Source organism: Vidua chalybeata, chromosome 3 (genome assembly GCF_026979565.1).
Source record: "Vidua chalybeata isolate OUT-0048 chromosome 3, bVidCha1 merged haplotype, whole genome shotgun sequence".
In the NCBI taxonomy this organism is placed as follows: domain Eukaryota; kingdom Metazoa; phylum Chordata; class Aves; order Passeriformes; family Viduidae; genus Vidua; species Vidua chalybeata.
Genome location: NC_071532.1, coordinates 40992746 through 41017517, shown reverse-complemented (window position 1 = coordinate 41017517; position 24772 = coordinate 40992746). Strand labels below are relative to the sequence as shown.

The following is a 24772-nucleotide window of genomic DNA, read 5'->3' as shown; positions in this document are numbered from 1 at the left end:
TTACTTCTAATTCAGGTGACTAGTCCTTGCAGCTGCCAGAAATTTCATTTTTATTATGAATTAAACGCAACTTTTCTCTCCTTGTATTTAATGTCCAAGTCTTTTCCTCAAGAGCACTTTCAGGTTTAGATAGAGAAATTGAATTTTTACCACATCAGCTGAGCAGAAATTTTGTATTTTTATAATTTTTAACTAGCTCTGTCATCATATAGAAGTTTTCTGTGGGCTGCATTATTGAGGAAAAAAAATCAGTTTATTTGGAAAACGCTGACTTAGGTTTAAAGGGTGGTTTTACTTCCCATTAAAAAAATGTGCTGCTGTGAAAATACAATTAAGTCCCATGGATCATTGCACAAAGATGAAAAGGAACTTAAGTGCTTGGCTGAAAAATTGCTTTCTCAGTATGGTGATGCTCAGATGTGTAGCTCAGACAAGCTTATGAGACAATCACATATAATGAAAATCTTGTTATCCCATTTCTTTCTTGATTAGATAGAATCAAACTCTGTGGTAAAGAGTTTCCAAAGAGAACAAAAAGTGGTGGTTTACCTTAGTGCATTTAATGCATTCTAGCCCTGAATGTCCCTAATTGAGCAGATGTAGGTCTTGTCCTGGTAAAATCTGCCCATGGTATCTGTAAATAATAATCTGTTGGTTTTCCTCAAGAAAACTTTGGTAACAAGTATGTTTTCTCTTTTTTTTTCCTTTAGTACTAGTTGTACATGTCTAGCTTAAGGATGCCTCTTGTTAAATATAGTTTTGTTCAAAGATCTTTTTTTATGACTTGGTTTCAAAACTTTGAGATATGCCCGTTGAGGGAACTACAAAAATACAAGGAAGTTATTGATTGATATGATTTTATACTATGGATTTATTCCCTAAAGGCACAGTGAAGTCCATATACTGATGACTTTTGGTGGATTTTTGCCTTGATGTAGACTCTAGCAGACATTTACACCAAAGGTTCCCCAAGTAGCACTTGTGATTGTTTCTTTTGCAAGGGACTGGACAAAAGGTTTTTTTGAAGGTCAGCTTCTGTTTGTTGTTAAAAGCAAGATTACAAATGTAACAAAGTGTAGGGCTTGGTTTATATATTTTCATCTTCTAAGAGAGTACAGCTTTTTGTGACTTCAGAATTGGAGGAAGAATCATGTTAGAAGACATAAGCTGTAAAAGCCATGATCTCTGCAGGTTGTGGTCATGAGAATGAGGCTACTGTTTGCAGGTAGTCTCATTACCCAGGACCAAATTCAAACTGTAAACTGTTTAAATTTGCTGGTTTTATCTAGAAGGAAATACATATTCATATGAATTGAGGGTTCAGCCCATGATGCTTTCTGCATACAATCTGAGCGTGGGCTTCTAGGCTGTTGTTCTTGAATTAGAAATTCAAATATGGGTAATTTTAAATTGTTCTGACTTGTGCTTAGTTTTAAAGAAATTAAAGTGCTTTTTGCTTAAGCACTGTATTGTGATGTGGAGATTGGGAGTGTAATGACAAGATCTATAGTAATTGTTTTAGGTGACAGTAATGTAAAGGAGAATACTTGCTGTTAAAGGACTTTTTACTTGTCTTTGTGTCTTCAGGCAGGAATCAGAGTGGCAGCTTAGAATAAGAATTTTAAGTGCAGGATTTATTTGTTTTATGTTGTTATCCTGTGTGTGGTATGTTCTGTTGTGTGGATACAAAACTAAATTCTGACTGCGTTTTTGTTGCTGTATAAAAATTTTATTATTAATACAGGACCTGTTTCTGTTTAAGCAATGTGTATATTTATATATTGAATGTGGAGAACAGCATGAATTGCCTTTTTCCCATTTGCATTCTTTGATTTTTTTCTTAGGAAGCAAACCATAAATACATAACAGCTTGGTATGGAAAGGGAAGTATACTAGCATAGTGGAAGGAAAGACATTCAGAAACATGCCTTCCTTTTGGAGAAAGCCATTCTTCCCAGTATTGTGCTAGTTAGCCTCCCTTTGAACAAAGCCACTTCCACTTCCAGTATCTGTAATTCCTGCATGCAAATTTAAACTTCTCAGAAGATTCTTTAAAAGGCATTTTATACAGTATCTGTTGTATCGTGACACTTAATATCCTCTGTGGTAATGTGGGAAGCTGTGATAGAGTGCGGGATGTGGGAACCAGACCACTTGATTCTTATTCTTTCTTCTGTCCCCTATTGCATTGAAATGTTTTCCTTTATTTTGCCTGCACACCATTCCCAATTATGAACATCATGATCTCAGCAGGTTCCACCTGTGTTATTACAATTAGATATACTTAGTAGCTACTCTTTAATATCAGTAAAATGAGGTACTGAAAAGTTACTGCCTGAAGTGTTTGGATCTTAAAATTTTTCCCATAGTCTGTTGTTACATGCCAGATCAACTTCAGTTCCTGAACATGCGGCATTCCCACACTCTCCTGCAACTCTCCAGCCAAAGTCTGTTTTTTGCCAAAGTATTGCTTCATGTCTCATCCAGAAATTACATAATTCCTCAGCTCCTGCTTTCCTGTTTGGTCTGACCTGTATTCAGTGATACTCTGGGACGTAGCACATGGGCATTCCTGTTCTTGTTTCCTCCTAAAGGATCCCAGTGTCTGTAAGTCCATGGCATGTCATTTAAATGAAAGGCCTGTGTGGCCATCTGCATGAATGAAGATACTGCACATGATATATAGATTGCTGTGGATTATGCAAGTGTTAAAAACCTTTATTTTCCTTCATATTTAGTCAGTTAAATTTGTGTTAATTGAATTCCTGTCTTGCTCTAGTCCTTTCATCAGCTGGGTCAAGAATTTTGCTTTTTGTGTGATAGAGTTAGCTTATACTGAATTTGAGAAGTAAGTTCTAAATGGTCCTCATAATGGATTCCTAAAACTGTGAGGAGAAGCTGTCAAACTCTTGGTTAGCTGTTCTGTCAGAGAAGAATAGCAACGAGTCAAAACTATGGACACCTTCCCAGGCAAGAATTTTGTGTTATTCCAAAGAGCTCTTTCTAAAGCCGTTTACCCTTGTAGTAATACCTAAAGCAGCTTTTAAGCAGACAGAATACCCCTCTTAAAATGAAACATGATGCTCCAGGGTGGTTGTAAAAGAAAATGCTGTTTCTGGTTCAAGTCACATGTAATAGATCATGGTGGTTAAAGCTCTTTGTTGGTAGAATGAATCAGTATTGACTGCCTGGTTACTCTTGTGGGTCATTACCTTGTCAGTTAATTGGAAAGCTTGTAAGGGGCTTCTCTGTGACAGTGTTTTGTGGTAGAAGAAAACAATCTGGGAATAAATGTAGTTATAAGCAGATTGTAGTTGGTAATGATGGCTGGTTCGTACATGGTTTTGATTGCTGTGTGTGCATTCTATGATGGGCTAATCTTTGCAAGGGGTAAGGGATTCCTCTGGTATCACTCTGAAGGCTAACAAGGATTTGAAACAGAATATTACTGTGAAATTTGTGCCATAAATAAAGCAAATCCACTTGTAAGAGTCTGTGTGAATGCTGTATCTGTAACAGAATGATCTTTAAATTTGAGTCTCTGGTTAATCCAACTATTGCTAGCTTGGGTCAAATTAATTGCTTATTAATGATATCCTTTATTGATATATGTCAGATTAATGTTAAAATGGAATTTTAACTGTAGTTCCACAAAATTATCTTACTGTAGTTTTGCTGTCATTGAAGTGGCAGCATTTGATTCCTTATTTATTTTTCAGTGACTTGTTAGAGACTCATGATAAAGAAATCTGGGTATAGAGAGAATGTTTTTTTCCCACTCAGCACCTGGTCCTGAAAGTCTGCATGGGTTTGTGCATCCTTGTTAGCAATGCAGATTTGACAACTCGGTCCTTGTTTGCTGTGCTGTTTTGGATGCATTGCTTCAAAAGAGGTTAACAATTGATCTCTCTTCCTGTTAGCTGTGTGAATTATGCAGAGCAGTGAAATGTATGAACCTGGGGGGGGTGCTTTCTGTGATGCAAGGAAACAGATAAGAGGAAGAGCACATGGAAGATATTTGTTAGAGTTGCCATCTATATACTGTTGTTCTTCTGGCTAAAACTGCACTTTACATTTTATTATGACCTGGGTCTTTAAAATTGAATTTTATGAGGCATTTTCAGTACAATTGGGTCAGTCACCCAGTATTCATTCAATTACACACTGCAGCCTTGCTGCTGCCCCTTGACATCTATACACAAAGGCCATCTTTTTTTTACATAACCTGACGAGCTCAGATGCCAATTGTGGGAGATGCTGAAAGTCACTGCGAGCTCCAAAGCATAAGAAAAGAAGTGGCAAAATAGTTCATTCTGTCTGGCATACCCAGAGGCAAGCAGAGAGCTGATAATGGCATCATTACACCAGCAATACTTTGTATTTTGCACATATATTGCTGTAGAAAAGGAAGAAATTTGAGACTCTGTGAGAAATGTCATTAAACACTTTTACATAGGTATGCAGCTGCATTTCTGTTTGTTCCATTGCACAGGCGCTGGGGTGGTAATGAGGTGACAGGCCTGGCTGGGCTGTAGATAGAAAAGATGTGTGCTCCTTGAAGCAGGGTATTAGGGACAGCAATGCAAATAGATGCCTCATTAATGTGATTAAATGATACTCTGAGTTCTGCCTCTGAGGCTGTTTCACTCCTGTGTGCAGTTGGGCAAGATGGTCCAACCAGCCTTTCTCTAAGTGATCAGTAGGTGTTTGCAACTCTAACTTCACATGCTTTGGGATTCATGCTCGTGAAAATGCTGACTCTTGGAACTAGGGCTCAGTAAGTGCTGTGCCTGGGAAATAAGGGCAGGTTCTCAAAAGAAACTGAAATGCATAGAAAAGAGAAATGCATAAGCAGCAGGAGCTATGTGCATGTCAAAAGAGGCAGTCATAGTGTGCTTTCTGAATAACAGCAGCTTTTGTTCCTTCCACCTGTAAAATGAATACAACACTGCCTTGTCATGGAGGAGTATCACTGAAATAAATCCAGTGATATCTCTGGTATGTTTGGATATTTCAGTGCCTAACACTAGAGAAAAGCATAGAAATATATCATTAGCTCTTATTTGGGAAAAATAGTAACAGTAGGTCACGAAAGAGAGTTTTAATAACGCAGGCATGAGGAAAAATTGAGATGCTGCTAATGGGGAGTGCTGTAATGTACACGTAACTGAGGTGTTTGACAGAAAAGAAAATAGTGTGTGATAAAGTAATTGAACACTGTATAAAATGTACACCTCCTAAGTCAGAGAGAGTAGAGTATTAAAGTGGCGAAAATAACCTCTCTCCTAACCCCTGATGTTTGATTTGACTTGGATTTTTGAAATTCATGTTAAAAATGCAAATGGTGGATTTATTTATGAGAACCAAAGGCACAGGTTTACTTTAGGTTTGGTAATATAAAAGTAGGAAACCTACATGCTTATATTATGTGGAAGAAAACCTTGATTTTTTTTCATATAAGCATGGGTGATGCCTCAATTTCAGCCCACTATTGCATCAATTTGGTACAAATATTTGGTAGGTTTTTATTACTCTAAAGAAACAGAGTACTGATATTTCATGTAAAATTACTGTGAGAACAAGTGACTGTGGTTGAACTTTTTCTGATAGAGTTGAAAGAGGTTGTAAGAGGAGAGTAAACCGCCAGTTCTTTGTGTCAGAAATGCCTTGGTTAGGTTTTTGGATAATAGTCTAGCAAAACACCAGTCCTGGACATTGCTGGAAACTTTTAAGTTTGCTTTAGGTGTTATGATTACACAAATAATCATAATTGTGTTTTAAAGGGTAAGTAAAATCTGTGTACTTGTTAATAAAGAACTTTAAAGATGATGTTGGTTAGTCATTAGCAGCCCTGAAATGAAGTACAGTTTTTGTCTTGATATTGACTCTGTTGTGTTTGTCTGAGTCAGCTTAATACTTTATTTCCATATGAAAATGTGTCTTGTGAAGCAGGCCATGTTGAGCAGAGGTTAAGTTTTTATTTAATTTATTTTAATTTCTTTTAGCCTTCAGGAGCAGGAACAATTGTTCAACATGTCCATTAAAGAAACTACTGCCAAAGTAAGTACATGTTTTCAGTTCTTCAGAATATTTACCGTAGCAGATCATAGCATACATATTGTCTTTGTTTTAGGAAGTTGGTTTTGTGGTGCTCCTTCTAAGAAGATTTTTCAGATAAATATTTTTAAGTATACACTGAAAAGCCCTCCCCAACTTTTTCTTTGAATAGGCCACATGGATTATAATTCTTCAGGAAGCAGATGGAGTAATCTCTTCTTTCTCAGCTTTTTTTACCAGTGATCAGTGCTCTTGGTCAGATCTCTATTCAGGAACACACTCCTCAGCTTCATGGAATCATGGTCATAACTGAATGTTTCAGCTCTTAAAATTCTTAATAAGAATCTCTTACTTTCCTCTCTAACTGTTTTTGTTGGTGTGAAGGGAAGAGCATAAATGAAGTACCTCTTTTCCCCACCATTTCACTAATAATTTAGCTAGCAATCTCATTTTCATATCCTTTAAATATACAAAGAAAAGTGATACAGCATATTTAGCATAATTTTTGTTTCTAACTAGAAATGTTAATTCTTTTCCTTTATCTTTCTTATTTCATGGGCTCCTTTCAAGAAGTAGAACACTAAAATTTTATTTCAGTATGACCCAGTTGCTTCATGAATGCTCTAGAAAAAAAAAAAGATCCATTTACTCTAGCCAATTCACATAGATCTATATGAAACAGGAAATGAAAAATATTTCTGAGTTTTGATTAATAATGAATTTATACTCTGAAATAAACTTATTTTTCACATTTTCTCTAATAGCAGTCACCTAAATCAGTAAAACTTTTATCCTTCATCATGTGTTTTTCCTAATCATCTTGACCAACACTTTCACTGTGCACTGTTAAAAAGATAATTTGAAGACTGCATCTCACAACCACTCCTTCCTTCTCTTCCACTTTATTTTGAGCTCATTTTCTCTATTCCTTGCTTATACCCACATCTTGGGAAAATTAATATAAACTATAGCAATGATTCCCTCTATATTTTTAAATGACTATGAATAAAGTATCAAGGAAATTGTTGTAACTGACCTACAGCTCATCTACTAAAATGAATGAGACATTCAGTAGCTCAAAGTGATGTTTCAATTGTTTCAAGCTATTTGCAAGCTAAAACACAAGGTATGGAATTTGCCTTTTCCCCAGAAAATGTCTCATGAGGCTTTATTTTGTCACCATAGTATCTAGAGACATTTTCAAAGCAGTTGAAACATTGGGTAACAGTAGAGAAGTCTGTGAGGTAAAATTTCACAGCTTGGATTTTTTTTTCTTTAAATTTTCAATAGATAAAATACTGTTTTAGTTTTATTCCATTCCTATGTGATGACTTTTATTTGTTATAGGAGATAAATAGGAAGCATGTAGTGAGACTTCTCCAAATAATTTCCTATTTAGTTTATTCATATAATCTCATCCTATTATTTTCTTCTCAAAATAAATAGAGCAGGTCTTTTAAACCTTTTTATTGTACGGAGAAAACATTCCTTTGTCAAAGGTCTATCCTTTTCCCCTGTGCCACTGGCATTTCTATGGCCTTTTCTGCCTCATCTCTCTTGTTTTCAGCTGTGGCTGTAAAAGCCAAATTCTGCTTGCTAATGAAGGGTGTGCTACCCCTTATTCACCACCTCCCTTCAGAAATTAGTATCTGCTTTCAGTAATGGCTACATTGTGCTGTGTGGGGGACCAGGTAGACTGTTCCTTCCTTTAGGCAGTGTTAGCAGAATTTGTTTATCTTTTACAAGGTGCTGTTTTAAAGAAATATGAAGGTTGCTTAAAACTTCTTTTCTCTTGAGATGATTGGAGAGTCAATTCCAGTGCTTTACTTGCTGTCCTTGTCCCTGTTTTTACTGCTTTAGATTAACATCATAAGCTGGAAAAATGGAAGATGATGACAATGGGCAAACTTGCCTTTGATATTTTGCTGGTTTTCATCTTGATTTCGCATATCTTTTCTAACCAGCTTCCTACTGGTTTCAGATAGACTGCTTTTTTGAGTAACATTTCAGTCTGAATGCAGATTTATAAGGTATATTCCTAAACAAGAGCCTTTTTTAAAAAAAAATCTGCTTTAAAAAAACTCAGAAACCACTGAAGAGGATTTTAAAATAAATACAGTAATACTTGTCTGCAAAAACACTACTGAAACTGAAAGAGAGTTTTTTTAGACTTTGAGGTTGTTGGTCTGTGGGTCACAGCAGAGCTGGTCACTGAGAACAGGGAAAGGGCATTGCTGGGACCACAGGCCCCTGCAGTAAGGCTGGTTAGAGAAGGATGGTGTTCACTGGAAGCCCAGGACACTGGCTCTGTGAATGTTCACCATTTTTGTTAGCTAAGAAATAACCGTTCCTTAGTGGCTGAATAAGCCACTGTAATGAATAATGGGATCTGTTATGAAGATACAATAATTATAAAAAATGAAAAGAATTGGAGCTTATAGAGTAGACCTGATGTAAAGCAGAAGCAGTGCCATTAGTTCAGGGGATATTACTTTGTCTTTCCCACTTGCTCATTTTGTTTTGTTGAACTATGCTATATGATAGGTCTGAAGATTAATGTTGTTCATTTATCTACAGAATACATGTGACATAGATACAAGCAGAGGCCCAGCAACCTACTTATCTCATGTTCCAGAAGAACCAACTCCGAGTTGGAGGGGCTGCCTTTCTGCATCTGGTCCCTGCATTTTGGTCCATTAATAAAGAGTGCTAGCAAGCTTTGTTCTGACAGTGGGGCTTGCAAGTGGACAGTTCTCACTAGAAACTGATTAAGCATCCCACCTTATTTTGCATAATTGCCAAACAGCTGTCTAGTGATAATGACTTGAACTTATTACCAGCATGGGATATATTCATGCAGTTTTCCTGGAGCTGAAAGATTCCCCATCTCATTGCAATTCATTGAGCCATTCAATGCCCCTAAAGAGAGAGTGCTGCTTGGAAAGAAGTCACTAAAAACTTTCAAATTTATTTTGGATATGGGAGACAGAAATGGCCTTTGGGTTTTTTAGGCATGTTTATTCACCTCTGACAGGTTTGGGGTTTTAAAAACATTTAAACTGAATTAGCTGGTGAGTCACTTAGAAGGGGGTGCTGAAACAAATTGAAATATCTGGGAATTAAAAAATTATAGTAGGTGCAGAAGCCATGTGTGTTTTTAAATTAATAGGATGACTCTGAAGTCTTTACAAGTAACAGTTACTGCTTGGAGGATAGTTCTGTTGACTCAAAAAAATTGACCCATTTATAGTTAAGAGATAATCTCAGTAAAGCAAGAGGGTGTTATTAATTTTAAAAGGATTTAAAGCTAGTGTTATGTATGAATTACTATCATTTAATTGTACAAACAGATAAACCATTAGAACTATAAAGTTTTGCTCTTTAAAAAGTGCAGTGATAACTGTGCCTCTGTTAGTAAGCATGGCACTTGTTTTTGAGGAAGGAAAAGTAAAAATGAAGGAAGGCAGGGAAACTTCACTCTGGAGATTTTCTTTCACATTACATAATTTCAGAACTGGCCTGGTCCTATCTTGGCTATTGCTTTAGTTTTGGTTCCAATGAATGCAATGTTTTCTTAAATGTCAGCTACTATTTTAAGAAAGTGTTTGGCATCTGCTTCCAGAACAAGGGATTTGCCTTAGTTCACTGAAGGGATTTTGTTTGCTTGTTTTGCTTTCTTTCCAAAATGATGCAATATGGAGTAAACCCCAACATTTTTGAATATGTGGGACTTGGCTAAATTTTGCATGCTGCATAACCTCCTTCTGAGGTGGTAATGTACACTGAAATTTAAAATACAGAAACAGATGAATTTCCTTTATATTTTTTTCTCTATTTTTTCTCTCTCCATGTTTTCAATACCAAACTGTATTGATTGTTGAAGGACCTCCAGTTAAAAAGATATAAAAGAAAACAAGGGAAAGTCAGAAACCTGAACCCTAGTCATGTGTGTGTCCTGATATTAAACAAAGTACAGTATCAAGCTGATAGAGCCTTGTTTGTTGCCTGTGTGAAAAATAAGGCTGCTTTGCCTTTTTTCAGTTAAAATGCAGAGCACAGTGTATTTTGTATAAAAATCAGTGCACATTGTACGTTATAGAATTTTAATCTCCAAATACTGGTTTACTTCTGCTCCACTTCAGGCATGATTATTAATGCTGAAATTGTGCAGAATTTGTAAGATGGCCATTCTTCTGTGTGCAGCCTCAGTATGTAGTAGTGAAACATGTTCTCTCTCATGCAGGTAGCTAATGCTAATACCATTCCCTGTTTTAATAATAGAATGTGCAGCGCAGCCTGGACATTTTGATTCAATGTTGGGTGTTTCTGTAAAGACATCACTTTTTATTAAGCTTTTTTACCTTGTTGCAGGATGTAATGTCATGTCTATTAGCCAAGAATATTTGAAGCCCCATTTCCACTGCCTTATATTTTTACATGAATGAATTCTATATTATGGCTGTCTGTTTCAATTTAGGTCTGCACGAGTCAGAAACTCTGCAATACTTTGAGGAGGAAAGTGAATGATATTGAGACTCAACTACCAGCTCTACTTGAAACCAAAATGCTGCCTGTTTCAGGTAAGTTTTAAGTGATGAGAAGGATTAATAGTGTTAAGGAGTGTATTAGAGCAGTTATTGACCTCTTCATAACAGACTTGTTAGGGAAAGTTGTTCATGTGCTTGAGTAGATCCCTTGAAGTCATGACCTGCCTGGCAGAGCTAAACTATGGCTATACCATGCCTTGTGTAAGGTACTTCAGGTCAAGGACTCCTAAAGTTACATTCTTAGAGTTCTCTAGCTAAGTTGAAAATGTATAGCTAAGGTATCATAACTACAAGTCTGGCTTTAAATGACACATTAAAATGGAATACAGTAATTGGCAGCTTCTGCTGTTCAGATCATTAAACAACTAATGTTGGCGTCAAAAGAGCACTTTCATCCTTGGAGCACTCATGCATATTATTTACAATCAGTAAAAGACTAAAATGTGATTATGGAGTGTGATACATAACAGCCTTACATGCCACTTGCTTGGAATTGCTGCACTGTTCACCAGGGACAAAAGGCAAATCACAGCCCTTTCTTATAAGTTGGAAGACGTGGGTTTTCTAATTCAGCAAATGTTTTAGTAGGGATCTCTCTGCTAAACACCTGCCTCAGAGAGGAAGCTGAGTAGAAGGGAATGTGGACTTGAGCACAAGGAGTTTTCCAGTGTTACACCAAGTAAAGAAAGGGTAAAGGGTTTTACATGCCAAGATGAGATGTAGTTCTCCATATGTGATTTATCTTTTCAGTTATATACAAGAATCTATATTGCACATACAAATTATTTTAAAATGAAACCTTGGGCAGTCACGTTTTGTTTGCCAGAAGTGGATAATGTCAGGCTTGAGCAAAGTCTTAAAGGAAACTAAAGTCCAGATCCTGTATTGGTCCTGAGCTTGCTCAATTTCCTTTCTTCTCATAATACCTTTTTAAATTGGAAATCCTCCTTTTTTTTTCTCTCAACCTTTAAGAGGTAAACCAGGCAATCATCCTTCTCTAGCCTTAGACTATTTAAATGTAGGTGACTTTCTGACTTTCAGAAAAGGGGTTTTATGACTTGGGAACAAAACAGCTCATAAACTGGACATGCAGTAGGAACTACGGACTACATGTAGGAAGCAGTTGGCCAGAAAAGTTGTATGTCAGTCTGACACTTGGAGAGAGTGAATGACAGCTTGAGGATCATTTCCAAAACATTCATAACAGCGTTTTATACTTGTTAGCTCTTAAAAGAAGTTGGTTGTTTCAGGAATGAATTCCAAAGTCAATTTAGTGCTGCTCTTTCTATAAACTGTTTTTTACAATTGTTTGACTGCCTTTCTATGCTTTTTAAGAAGTATCAGTGCAATTTCTTTGTACTTATAAAAGGACTGTTTCCTTTTTTACTTCAGGGACTTTTAATGACTCTGAGTGGTACAATCCTAATTTGTTACTAAGGCAAATTTCTGCATCACATGGTTAAAAATCAAGGACGAAAGGTAATTTGGTGACAGTGGATACTGCAATTTTTTTACCTTATCGTAAGATACAGATACATTTAGTCAATGTAGTGGCACTTGTTTATGTAAAATGCAGTGTTGTATACAGAGGACAAGGGGAGATACAAGAATAAAAAGAAAATTATTTCTCTGAAGACCTGAAAGTAAAAAATAAAAAAAAATCTGAAAACACCAGAACTAGTCTTAGAGCATGAGGTGAACAAGATCAGAAGCGCCAACATACAGAGTGACTTGCAGCTAGCTAGCAGAGAAGCAAATCAGAAAGAAAATATTTGATAAATGCAGAAGAGGAAGGAAGAGATAAAAATATGTTGTTGTGTTGTTATCTTTTGGGTTTTTTTTTTTTAACTTTATAAGGCAAAACCAGTGAATAGTGGATAATGGAGAAGACTAAATTGCTTTAGTTTCTGTGTATTCCTGTGTTAGGAGTAAATAAATGACATCTCTTAAGGAAGGTTTAGTTAAGAAGCAAGTCTAAATATTGGCTAAGATTTAAGTAAGGTACTTCGTGCATATTCCCTGATCTCTCAGTCAACAATGTTAATGAACAGCCTGGGTATACTCAGTTGTTAAAATAATGTTGACTTGGGTAATATGCAATTATTTAAGGACAGTCTTGGAGCAGCATGAAGTTCAGAAAGAATCATAGTGTACATATGTAAATATGCAGTAATAATAAAGTTTAGTGGCCATATTTACAGGTTTTCATTTAGTCTGGGAACAACAGGAAGGGTTAAATGTCTGTTACTTCTGCTTCTTCTTATGTAGAAGTTAGATAATTAATTCAGACAGTTTCTTCAATGGAATTCTGATAGATACTGAGAACAACTGTTTTTCTCTATACAGATGTCACATCATTTTTTATTAAAGTAGCACTTTTCTTGAGGAAGCAGTAAGAGTTAAGTGACTTTGGAACAGTGTCAAAGCAAAAAGGTGACTTTCTCCTAAAAGTTAGATTAGATGAGCTAAAGAATAGAGTTATTAAGTGAAAATTAGCTTTCAGAGCTTATATGTAGTGGCTTCATGATGTGATGACTTTAATGGCTATCTTGACAGCTTCAGACAACATTCATTTGCTACATGGACTGTACTTTCTAATACAAATAGATTGATTTAAAATATTGATGTATTTGCACCAAAAATGTAAGAATATAGTTGATAGTATTTTTGGAAGAAAATACCATGATAAATGCAATGCAAACATAAGTTCTATTAGTCTTATCAATGCAATACCATGGAATTTAAGGCTATATGATAAATGATACTGTAAAGACATAAGAGACAATACTATGCATATAAATGCCTCTCCTATTATTTCATTCTGGGAAGAAGTATAAAATTAAATTTGCAAGAGAAAAAAGAAAGTTTGTGAATACTTGGATTATTGAAGGCCATAAAATAAATAAAATTAAATTCCAGTGAGTTTTCTTACGGGAAAAAGAAAAGAAGCCCATACTTACATGTTCAAGAGGTATTTCTATCAACAGGTACAATTCAGAACCTTTATATCAACACCTCACATCTCATTGGCCTATTGGGATGAATAGCTATTAGTTAATACTCTGGAGATGCTAGTCCAGAATTTTCCTCCAAAGATAATTAGAAGGATCCTATATTGTTCCAGTTATTAAGTCAGTAGCTTTAGGTAATTATAGGTAACAAGTACTCCTGATGTCATGAAATGTTACTGTTGAAATGCACATTTGTAAATTCTCATTGATGAACTATTACAGTTTAGCATCTAGTAGGTCTTTAATTATTAAAAAAAAAAAACTTTAATGTATGTGCTTAGAAAACCTGCATGTGATTTTTCTAACAGTTGCTTCTTACAGTGGCTCTTAACATGCTCATAAAACTTTGTAGTCAGTTATAGGAAGAATGTGACAGTATGTGATACTCTGTTCTTTCTTTCAGTATCGTGTTACTATTTAGCATGAAACTTTTCTAGGGAATAAATTTCAGTTTAAATAATTTGAAGCTGGATAAGAAAATTCAAATAAGATGATGTTTAAGCAAGTGTGAACATAACTGTAGAAATACTGTTGAAACTTATTTTCATACTTCGAGCTGTTTTATACAAGAGGAAATAATAAGAAATGATGTGTTTCTGTTGTTTCCTTAGTGAGAAAATAATTTGGGAATAGGAGAGAAGATGCAAACTAAAATGAAGTTTTAGTCCTGGTTCATCTCTTTCCTATTTTTGAATAAAAGAAGTTTATGGAGGTACATTTTACAATGTTTTCATAGACTCTTTGAGAGCTTTTTTTCCTCTTGAGAATGCATGTTAGCATGGGACTAGATAGCCAGAAGGTGAATTAATGGGAAGCTAAGGAGACATTAATGAAATACTGTGTTTATTATGTAGTTATCCATGAGTTGCATGTTGTTAATTATCTGTTTTTGAAAACACAGATTAGCTCCAAACAGAAGTTAGAGTGAGGTGACTTGAAGTCTGAAAATCTTTAAATTGTCTATACCAGTAAGAGACCATGTGTCATGGTCCTCTAAATACCATTACCTCTATTTCATTAAGTACTGGCAAGTGGGAGCTGCTTGGAAATGATGTGGGATGTTTTCCAGCAGTACAATAAGGTTTTTTTCCTTATGTCAATGTAAAAGCATAGTTTTATAAATAACATGACATAGATACAAGATAGCATATTTCACAAAGCTTAATTTTAGGGCTCTTGCCTCTTTGGCTGCTGTTTGATGCTCATTTAGGGCAAATTCTGCATGGATCCAACTGTAACAAAAAGAGCCCCCAGCCTTCCAGATTTGGTGCTAAGTATTCCTGCTGGGAATGAGTATGTTAGAGAGGAGACAGAGCCATCAGGCTGGAAGATGCCAGTGCAGGCAGAAGGACATTTTCAGCCATCCATCTGTGGTTTATGTTTACGTGGATGCCTTGTTTTCATGCTCCTGCTGTAGTCTGTCATTTCATTCAGAAACACGAGTGGACACATAGTTCTTGGTATGATGTTGAGTTCTTCCCCAGATGTGCCACACGCAGCTCTTAATTTGTCTTTCACTGGAAGGTAGTGGTGTTCCTAGTTTCTTCAGCTTTTCTGTTTCTGAGAATTGAGGTAATGGTTGCAGAACTTGATTAGCCTTAGAGGCAATGCTTTTTTGTGCCTTCCATGAATGTTCAGTTTTGTGATTAATTGGAGTCCAATAGAGGGCTGCATCTTTTCAGGTGACACAGCTGGTTCTGCACTTTCCTATCCCTGATTCCAGCAGCAGCATGGGTTGATGGATCAGAGGCGTATTGAGATTAATTCTACTTCATGACTGCTGTGTGGTTCCAGCATTCAATGCTGTGTATGGTCATGTCTTCCCACAACACTCACTGTTTACTCCATGAAATAAAATTTGCCAGCATGTGTTGATTCCAGCAGTGTACTTTTTGGCACGCCTGTTAACTCATTTGAAAAATAATGCTAGTGAGTCCCCCAGACCAACTCCCAAATGGTCCCTCAGCCTTCAGACAGCTTTGTGTTGTGGTTTTTCCCCAGCCAGAAGAGATGCTTGCCAGCCACAGACCAGTGCCAACCTATTTCCAGGCAGCTATTGGTCCCTTCCAGCCAACTCCACCCAGTTTATTTCCTGAGTATGATGTTCTGTAGTATGGAATATCCCTTTGTCCAGTTTGGATCAGCTGTCCTACCTGTGCTTCCTCCCAGCTTCTGGTGTACTTGCTTGTGGAGCATGGGAAATTGAGATGTCCTTGATTTTAGGCTAAGAACTGCTCAGGAACAACTGAAAACATCAATGTGTTCTCAACATTATTCTCTGCCTAAATCAAAAACACAGCACTGTACCAGCCATTAAGAAGAAAATTAACTCTATCCCAGCTGAAACCAGGACATGATGCTTTTTGTCTTTTTAATCTCATTTTCAAGTCAGACTGCTGGATGTTACTGGCCTTCAGTGAACTTCCAGGGTAATTCATTGTAGCTGAAGTTCCAGCATGACGTGATCAGACAGCAGAAAATCTTTTCTTCTGTTGGGGAAGTCAGTAATGAAACAACTTACTCTCTTTTACTCCTCTTACCTAAGCAGCTATCCCTGGAGCAGGAGAGAAGGTCAACTTATCTCTTTGGAGCTTTTTTTCTGTGGTTTTGTGCTCAAAGGAGACATGTTGGATGTGAAGGGAAGGTGCTATCACCCTGTAGAACGGCTGTTCTGTGGTCTGGAGTTCTGGAGTGCATGAGAGAAAGCACTTGTGGAAGGGGACAATGATGTCTCTCCTACCATTGTTACTATTGATTTGAAATGTTAGTACTTTGGGATTTATTTATTTGGGCTCCTCATTGCCTCAACGCCCCCTTTTTTTTTCTTTTTTTTTTTTTTTTTTTTTTTTTTTAGTTATTCCTGAGTTCTTCTATGGTGACTGATTTAGTCCAGGTACAAGAGGCACTCTGTGACAGAATTGCTCCTCCAAATGTATGTCTGTGGGGTCTCTCACCTTTTTCTAGCTGACATTTACCTTTCAGAATCATATCTATCATGTAGTTGTGTTATGCTTCATAAAAGCATTGACGTGTTATTGCTTAAAAACAATAATTGCAATTCAAATGTGCTGGATTTCTGTAAAATGCTTCAGGAGATGGTAGACTGTCCCTCATTTGCAGTTTATTTTTTCAGAGGTGCAAACACACTGGCATTCCTTCCAGAATCTTACACTTCTGTCATGTCTTTAGCTTTTTCCCTTTCCTTTGTGTGTAGGTGAATGATATTTATTTCCTTCAATTTCTTTTGTGGTGTTGAAATTACTTTGTATCCTCATTAATCACAGGGTGGAAGATTTTCAGCCTTGAATTCCAGTACCATTGATAAATACTATGGTGGCAAATGCCTTAAGCTAAAATACAAATTTTCACTTATGAATTATTAAAGGTAGTGCTGTAAGTATATGAAGAATTAATTTATAGATAATGATGAAGAATGACCAGTCTATTCCTTGTTACATTTAGGCTAGTGTCAAATAGATATGCTTTATTATTAATGAAAAAAATGACTCCTTTGTTTTTACTACAATGAATATATTTTCAGTGTGACTTAAACTTCTCTCTCTGCTTCAAGTATAAATAATGGTAGCTATGAATGTATATAACTTCTGCCATAAATTTGAGAAAAAGCGTGACTAAAAAATTTGTGGACCCTTAACTTTGTCTTATATTTTGAAGGGAGAAATATTTAATAATGTTTCATTAATAACGTATTTCTTGTTTTTTGGTAAAATAGCACAGATTTCAAGCCGTATTTTTAATCAATTTGTTACTGGCAAATGGTATCAAAATGATGATATTTTACTTCACTACTAAATGGGCAACAATCTGCCCAATACAGTAAAATCTGACAACAGGGTGTTATAATGGGCATGAATTTGTGGCATGTAACTAGATCTATAGAAAATATATTTAATGTGCAGAGTACTATTTAGCTGTAACCATACAAGTAAAATTTTAAGAATAGGGGAAATATACTAATGTTTACATTAAATAAAAGCAATTCTATAGCTACTTTCTGCCTGGAGATTTTTAAAAATTTTTACTAGTTTTCCTGTGTGGGTTGTTGTGCTTGATTTGGCCGGTATTTTTGGCATTCACATCAAGCTGGTGGAGCTTTCCTGATGTCACTTTCTGTAGAGGATGAAGGATGCATGGAAGGAGAGAGCCCCAGAGGGTGAGATTAAGGAGGAAGATTTAACTTTTTTGTTGCTGTCTTTTGAGATAAATGGTAATGTTCAGTCCCTCAAAGCGAAGTGTACATACTCAGTTCCTCATGGTAGTGCACTGCAAGCACGCTGCCTGTTCAGAGCACTGGGTACTGCAAGTTTGCTGCCCCAGTTTTCACCCAGTGTGTTTATAGGGACATGAACGCAGTGGCTAAAATTGCACATCTGTAGCAAGCATCACTGTGAGACAGGAGGAAAGATGGGAAAAGTGGCATCTTGCTGTTCAGTCACTTTCACAGAATCTCTGCTCCATGTCCTGGTTTAGATCAGAATCTCAGCTTTGGTCTCAGACTATTAATTCCTTAGCTTTGTTTTCTCTGTACATATTTTCTGAGCAAGCAGTCCTATTGGCTGCATGATCTTTCCCTGGGAAGAGTTAGATTGACTTAGCTAATATCAGCCAACCAGAACTCTCTCACTGGTATGGCTGTGTAAAACATAGCTCCAAGTGGTTGACAAAGTAATAGTTACTGTGTTCACTTAGGCAAACTAATTATTAAATTATCAAAAAGAGGAATTTTAACATTTTGAGAGCATCAGCAGAATAAAATATCTTGACATATGTCTTCAGAATGTTTGTATGACATCCAGTGTGACATGTCAACAACAAAAACAACAAACCATGACAAAACAACAACAACAAAAAACCAGCCCAGGAGGGCATGTTTTTCAATGCTGGCAGCTATGGATTATATATTAATTTTTTAATCAACCTTCTTATGCCATGTAGAAAGCAGTTGCTTTCTACATGGCATAAGAAGGTTGATTAAAAAATTAATATATAATCCATAATATTACTGGGATTAAAAAATTAATATATAATCCATAATATTACTGGGACTGAGATCAGAGCTCACTGATAATGGTACTTGTGATGCCTGAGTTTTTTTATGGTCTTCTGAATTTTCACTGCAGACTTACAGACATTTTTGCTGTCATGGGAAGCTGCAGCAGGTAGGGTGTCTTTTGCTTTTGGGTTTGTATCTGGTGCTGTTTCCTTATAGCCTCAGTTTCGATATAAACTTCTCCTCTCGAAATTCAGATCCATTCAGTATGTATAAAACTTTCATATGCAATATCATACCTTTTTCCTTGTTGTCCTTTGAAATGTAACAGCAGGCTCCAGATTCTAATGAAGATTTTCTCACCATGTTTTATTAAGGCTCCTATGCTTTGATGCTTGGGATGAGTTCAGGTGAATAAAGGTGGATTCAAGTCTTGTTGCTTTAGAAGCATCTGAGTATTTGCCGTTTTCACAGTGATTTTGTCTTGCTTATTTTGCTGCTTAGTTTTGCCCATTTGGAAACATGACAAAATAGGGTATTAAAATTTGTGCTGTTGTTTCCCAGTAAAGCTCTGGTAAGCCATGTGATCCTACAATTTGTAAAACATGTTTATAGTTATTTAATTGTAATTGTAAGACAGAAGTGGCAAATAGGGTTTTAACTGGGAATTAGAAATGAAGGCCTTTTGACCTGTTAAAAAGAAACAAGAAAATGTCACCTTTAAATGAGGAAGAGGTTGAATGAAACTATCATAGACTTGACACTAAAGAAACCACCAAAAAAGCAAATGCAAAGCAAAACTATCATGCTTAGTAATGCTCAGTCTTCAAACCTGACTTGATAAAGTATTTTCCAAAATTTTGGTAAGTGCAAGCCTCCCTTTGTCACACCTCCCCTCATACAGCCACTTGAGTTTGCAACAGCACCTCTGCTCCAGGACAATGGCTGTAGGTGTTTGGTGGAAGTATTCCTATTAGCTCTGGCATTCTGGAAGAACGGAACCTCTCCTGGCAGCTGCTGGTGGTGGTTTGCCATCTTCTGACCAGTGCAAACACTTGCATCCTGTTGTTGCTTCCTTGTCTTGAAGAAACTGAACAGCAGCCAAACGGTTCCATTTTAAGGCTTTGTGACCAACACTTTGACTCCAGGTCTAAAAGATGTAATGCCATAATTCAGGATATTCTGATGTGGATTTGATTGTTTGGATTGTATGTTAATATTTGAAAAGAAACTTTTCAATTGATCTGTTGTGTCTAAGCAACAGTGTATATTGTGTAAACAAAAACTTCTTACATCTGAATAATGCTGGTGGTATTATAAAGTGATTTTAGGAGTCTAATTACACATACTTCAGAAGCTGATGAGACATCTGTGTGACTGGATTTGTTTTATGTTAATATTTGCTTCAAGGCTGAATCTTATAAGTGCCTTTACTTACTGAATACCTTTACTTATTAGATCATATCACCAAATTTTTGCTAATTTAGGGTGATATCATAGCTTAAGTCTTTCTAAAGATCTTCTTTCTTTTACTGGGCAATTCTATATAGAAATTATTTTTATCAAGAATTCTTTAGATTACGGTGTGGTGGTGATGTTTAGGTTTTTTGTGTGTATTTTTGGTTTGTTTTCTTTTCCCCCAGCCAAGTATCTCAATCATTAAAATGATTCTGGTACAGTTCTATAAATGTAGCAATGTATAAATGTACTGCTATTTAAAGTAATTTAATGACAGTATCTCACTGTCCTTTTCTATTTTTTACAAAAGACCTCTTTGCAAAGTAAGGAAACATTCCTCCCCAGCTGCTTATAAAAATGGTTTTCAGAAGAGTTAAGTAGATAAATATTACTAGGCTATACTCTAAACCACTTGGGAGTTGAACTTTCTACTCTGAATCCCTGTCCAAAGGAAGCAGACATTTTTAAAAGCTCCGGAACAGTGTGAGCTGGTGCTGCCAAGGCATTCTGCCTGTCTGTGATGTTTCATGCTTCAGGGAGAGCCAGAAGCAGGGGATTGTGACTTCTGAATGTGTTCTGTGAGAAGAACATCTCCCCATGGTCTTTGCTTGAGGTGCAGGCTGTTTAAGAAATGCAATGTGTCATTCATAAACAACCTTCTGGTGCTTGTTGCAAAAACCAGCACAGGGCTGCTTTGTTCAGGGAGGAAATACTTCAGAGTCCAGCAGGTTGGCGGCCTCTATTTCAAATGTTCTGTGTGTTGAGGGGTCCTCCAAAAGAAGAAAATGGTCTGGTAGATCACAGTGCAGCAATCATTGAATTACAGTATGATTTGAAGTGTGAACCCTTGGGAACAGGTTTCCTGAAAAAATATAAATTCTATTGATAATTAAAGAAAGTAGCATTTCTCTGTGTGTCAGGTTAAATCAGCTACAATTATTATTCTTGTAATATTAATGATATGGATGCTTGCAAAACAGTTTTTCTTTTTTCCCCCTTTCAGTTGGTGTTGGGAAGTATAATTGCCTGATTTCCCAGGATTGCTATGTAAGCTACTGATGTTGCAAGTGTCTGCCTCAATGTTTTTTTCCTCTTTCTTCCCCTGCCCCGACAAAACACGCAGGAAGTAATTTTGGCACTGCGAAGGATCTTGCAGAAGAAATAAGATCATTAACATCTGAGAAAGAGGGGCTGGAAGGACTTCTCAATGAACTGTTGGTTCTTAGTTCCAGAAATACGCGAAAATTAGAGAGAATTAAAGATGATTACACTAGACTGAAACAAGAACTTGAACAACGAGAGACTGCCTTAGGTGAGTAGTTTACAGATTGTTACAGCTTTTTGCTCAGACCTGAGGTGTGCTGGGTTTGATGAATCATTCTGCATTTCACAGAACATACTGATTGTTCTGAGGAAAGTCTGGCAATGACCTAGAGAAGCAGTGCGTTCAATATCCTCTCATCCTCCCTCTGGAGTTGGGGGAGGTCGTGAGGAACAAGGGATATCCCAGCAATATACAACTTTTTGAAATCTGTCTTAGCCCAGTTCTCAAAACCTTTCTTTTCTAAGCCCATTTTTATCACAGCGATGATGGCACTGTGCTTGTGTTCCCATACAGAGGAACATGTAGTCCTTATGCAGAAGCAGTAGATGTGTCTGGCTGTGACAATAGGAGCATGTTCAGTATATAAAACTAAATGTTCAGTACATGCATATATAACACATTTGGTGATGGGTCTGAACGTATGAGGTGCAAGAGATTCCTGATTCTGAAAGCAAGAGTTCTCATAGTAAATGTGTGTTCGAGGGGGAGTTTAAACAAGTTGCCAAATGCTGTTCTCACACAACTGTGAGCAGTGTGCTTGGGTTGTAGTGTCATGGTGGAATTGGAGAGGTTGTCTGCGATTACTGGGAAAGCTGCTGACAAATTATCAAACGGCAAAGTCATTCCTAGACTTGAGTTACTTTCTTGCCTGCTGTACTCCTGAAGTTGAAGCAGATAAAATGGCCTTGCTGCTTGCTTAAATGAAAAGGCTCAGTAATATTTGATTGACTACTAATGTACAGTTGCTATAATTATTTCCAAACTAAATACAATCCTCAGAGCTACTTTAAAGCTTTAGGATTTTGAAATGATTTTGAAATCCTTTTTCAGGATCTTATGAGAAGTAGCTTAGGTGAAGATAGGAAACTTCTGTTTTAGAAGCATATGAAGTTTCTTCATAGGCAAGTAGATAAGCAGAGCTATCTTAGAAACAAAAAGATTTGTAGGCAGCTGGATACATCTAAGACAATGTTTTAAAAATGCAAGGAATAATGTATATACACACACACACTTCTAGACAAGAACTTGCTTTTTTAGAATCTGGATAAAATTTTAAAAAATGATTCCTCAAATTTAGTGCATTGTGATACAAACCCAGAAATGCACATCAGGCAATGCTTCCTTACTTGGATTTTCAAGAGAGTTGAAAAGGATTCTGATCTAATCAGCTCATTTTGTTTCTCTTTTATTTTAGGACAATTAAATTTCCTATAATATACATGTATATTCTCATTTGTGTTTTAATTTAGCAGGGTTTTAAATCAAGCCTGTACAAGATGCTTGCTGAAGCAACAGAAATGTTATAAGTTCATAGTCTCTTTTTTTCCCTTTTGCATTTATACAGCTGAAAGGAGATTCCTTCTTTACCTAACCTCTAATGTCCCACAATTTGTGACAGTAAATTTCAAAATACTGGGTGTTTACTCTGTAGATTTTATTTTAATTTACTGTGATTCTGTAGGCATAAGGAGAAATTTATTCACAACATAAATATAACACAATATTTATTATTTTGTTAAAATAAAATGCTGTCAAGCAGATACTAGTCAGAGATACATAAATTGAAACCTGACATCTTCCCCCTCCATCATCCCTGCCCCCTTTACATGTGATCAATCCTATTTTCACCTTTAAAAATGAAAATATTTGAGAACACTGGCATGGGTTTGATACCAACACATTTATCTGAATGTAAGCCTTCAGATACTCTCTGGAAAACAGTATGCAGATGGTGTCTTGAGGAAAAGAGGCCACCTTTACAGAACAGTGTTATTTTGCACAGTGCTTCTATGTTTAGAGAGTAAAGCAAAAAGAATTGGAATACAATTTTGTTGCCATTTGTTTTTGCAGTTGCTTGAAAGAACTGCAGATAATTGTGTTGGCTTTGTCTGCATTGTGAAAGGTGTGATTTGAGTTGGGGTAGCTGACCTGACTTACTTCCCAGCCTTAGGCCTTGTGTTTCATTTATGCCAATAAAATCTGTGTTGCTGCAAAGAAAGGCAGCTCTGCCTTTTCTTCTGTGTTCCTGCCCAACCTGTGCACTAAGTTAGGGTTAGGTCCTATACATGTCTATTTCTATGTCATCTGGCACTTGAATTGTTGTTTTGTGCCTGTGAGCTTCTTGAAAACTTCGAACTTTTTTTTTTTTTACTGAACATAATACTCTTTTCTATGGAAAATATTAGACAAAAAAATTTAAATGCTAAAATATGTGTGTATGTTTGTCTTTATCTTGTATATAAATTGGTCACCTATTTTTTATTTCATTAATAATTGTTGATTTCTCACAGTAATGCAGATATAAGGAAGCAGACGTCAAGGGAAGAGACTTAATCACACAATAATCAGAGCTGGAATTTTAAATAGGACACATCATTAGCATGTTAATGAATTTTCTCACTCTGTGCCAGCTGCCCAAGTATAAAAGATATTGCAGATGTAGTGCAAAAATCAGGCTTGGCTTACTGCACTGAGAACTGTCAGTGCTCTCTATGAAGGAAATTTGACAAAAAATCCTTTCGTATTTTTAGAGATGCTAAAAAATATGCTTTTCATGTTGGATAATAGAAGCATTGACAAGTAATGGTATGTGTTAGCATTTTAGGATGAATAGTACTAACTTGCCCTTTAGACATTGACTCTCTTCTGAGGCCGTCAAAACGCTGCTATAAAAATGATCAACTTTTATTGCCATTTTACAGATAGGAAAGCCAGAGACTTAGAGGTCATGTAATTCTACCTGAAATGGTGGTGAAACAGTTGCCCAGCTGATGGTCTAGCATCAATCCTGATTGAATCAATCTCTTGCAATAAACATGTGGAACCAGGTGGTGCTGTGATTCTGAGTGAGCTTTATACTCTTCTGGACCGCAGCTGAAAGACGTGACAGTTCTGGGGAAATCACTGACGGTCTTATGCTTGATCATTGAGCAGACCTGTCTTACAAAGTCAGAAGGTTCTGTTATGGCAAAGAAGAAAACTGCATTACAGCCCAAAACAACCAAACTTGTGTTCCAGACAAGTGAAGCTTAATTACTTGCCTGTCTGCCAAACTGTTGTATTGTGTTTATAAATCCCAGCTTGGATTGATTGGCATTTGTAACCCAGGGCTGGAAATGAAACCAACTCTCTTGTTGTGGTTTCCTCATCACCAGTATTGATGGGCAAGTTTTCCTGTCTCATGTGCTGAGTTCTTTTCCTGGCTACTCTCAGTCTTTTCTGCCCCAACTACACTTTTGGGAAAGCACCTCCTGTAAGTAATATATGTACACACACAGCTAGGGGACCCCGTGCTTCCCAAGCTAATTGCTAGGTTGTCATGTTAAGTAGAATTACTTAAGTCGTGTTAAGTAGAATTTCTTGC

At 36.5% G+C, this 24772-nt stretch overlaps 1 protein-coding gene across 1 annotated transcript in view; it reads left to right on the top strand.

Annotated features, from left to right (window-relative positions):
- Positions 1–24772, top strand: part of DISC1 (DISC1 scaffold protein) — a 212706-nt gene that overhangs the window by 86712 nt on the left and 101222 nt on the right. The window contains 3 exon segments of the mRNA XM_053939524.1: positions 6006–6060; positions 10535–10637; positions 21208–21396. Coding sequence (XP_053795499.1) covers positions 6006–6060; positions 10535–10637; positions 21208–21396 — 347 coding nt within the window.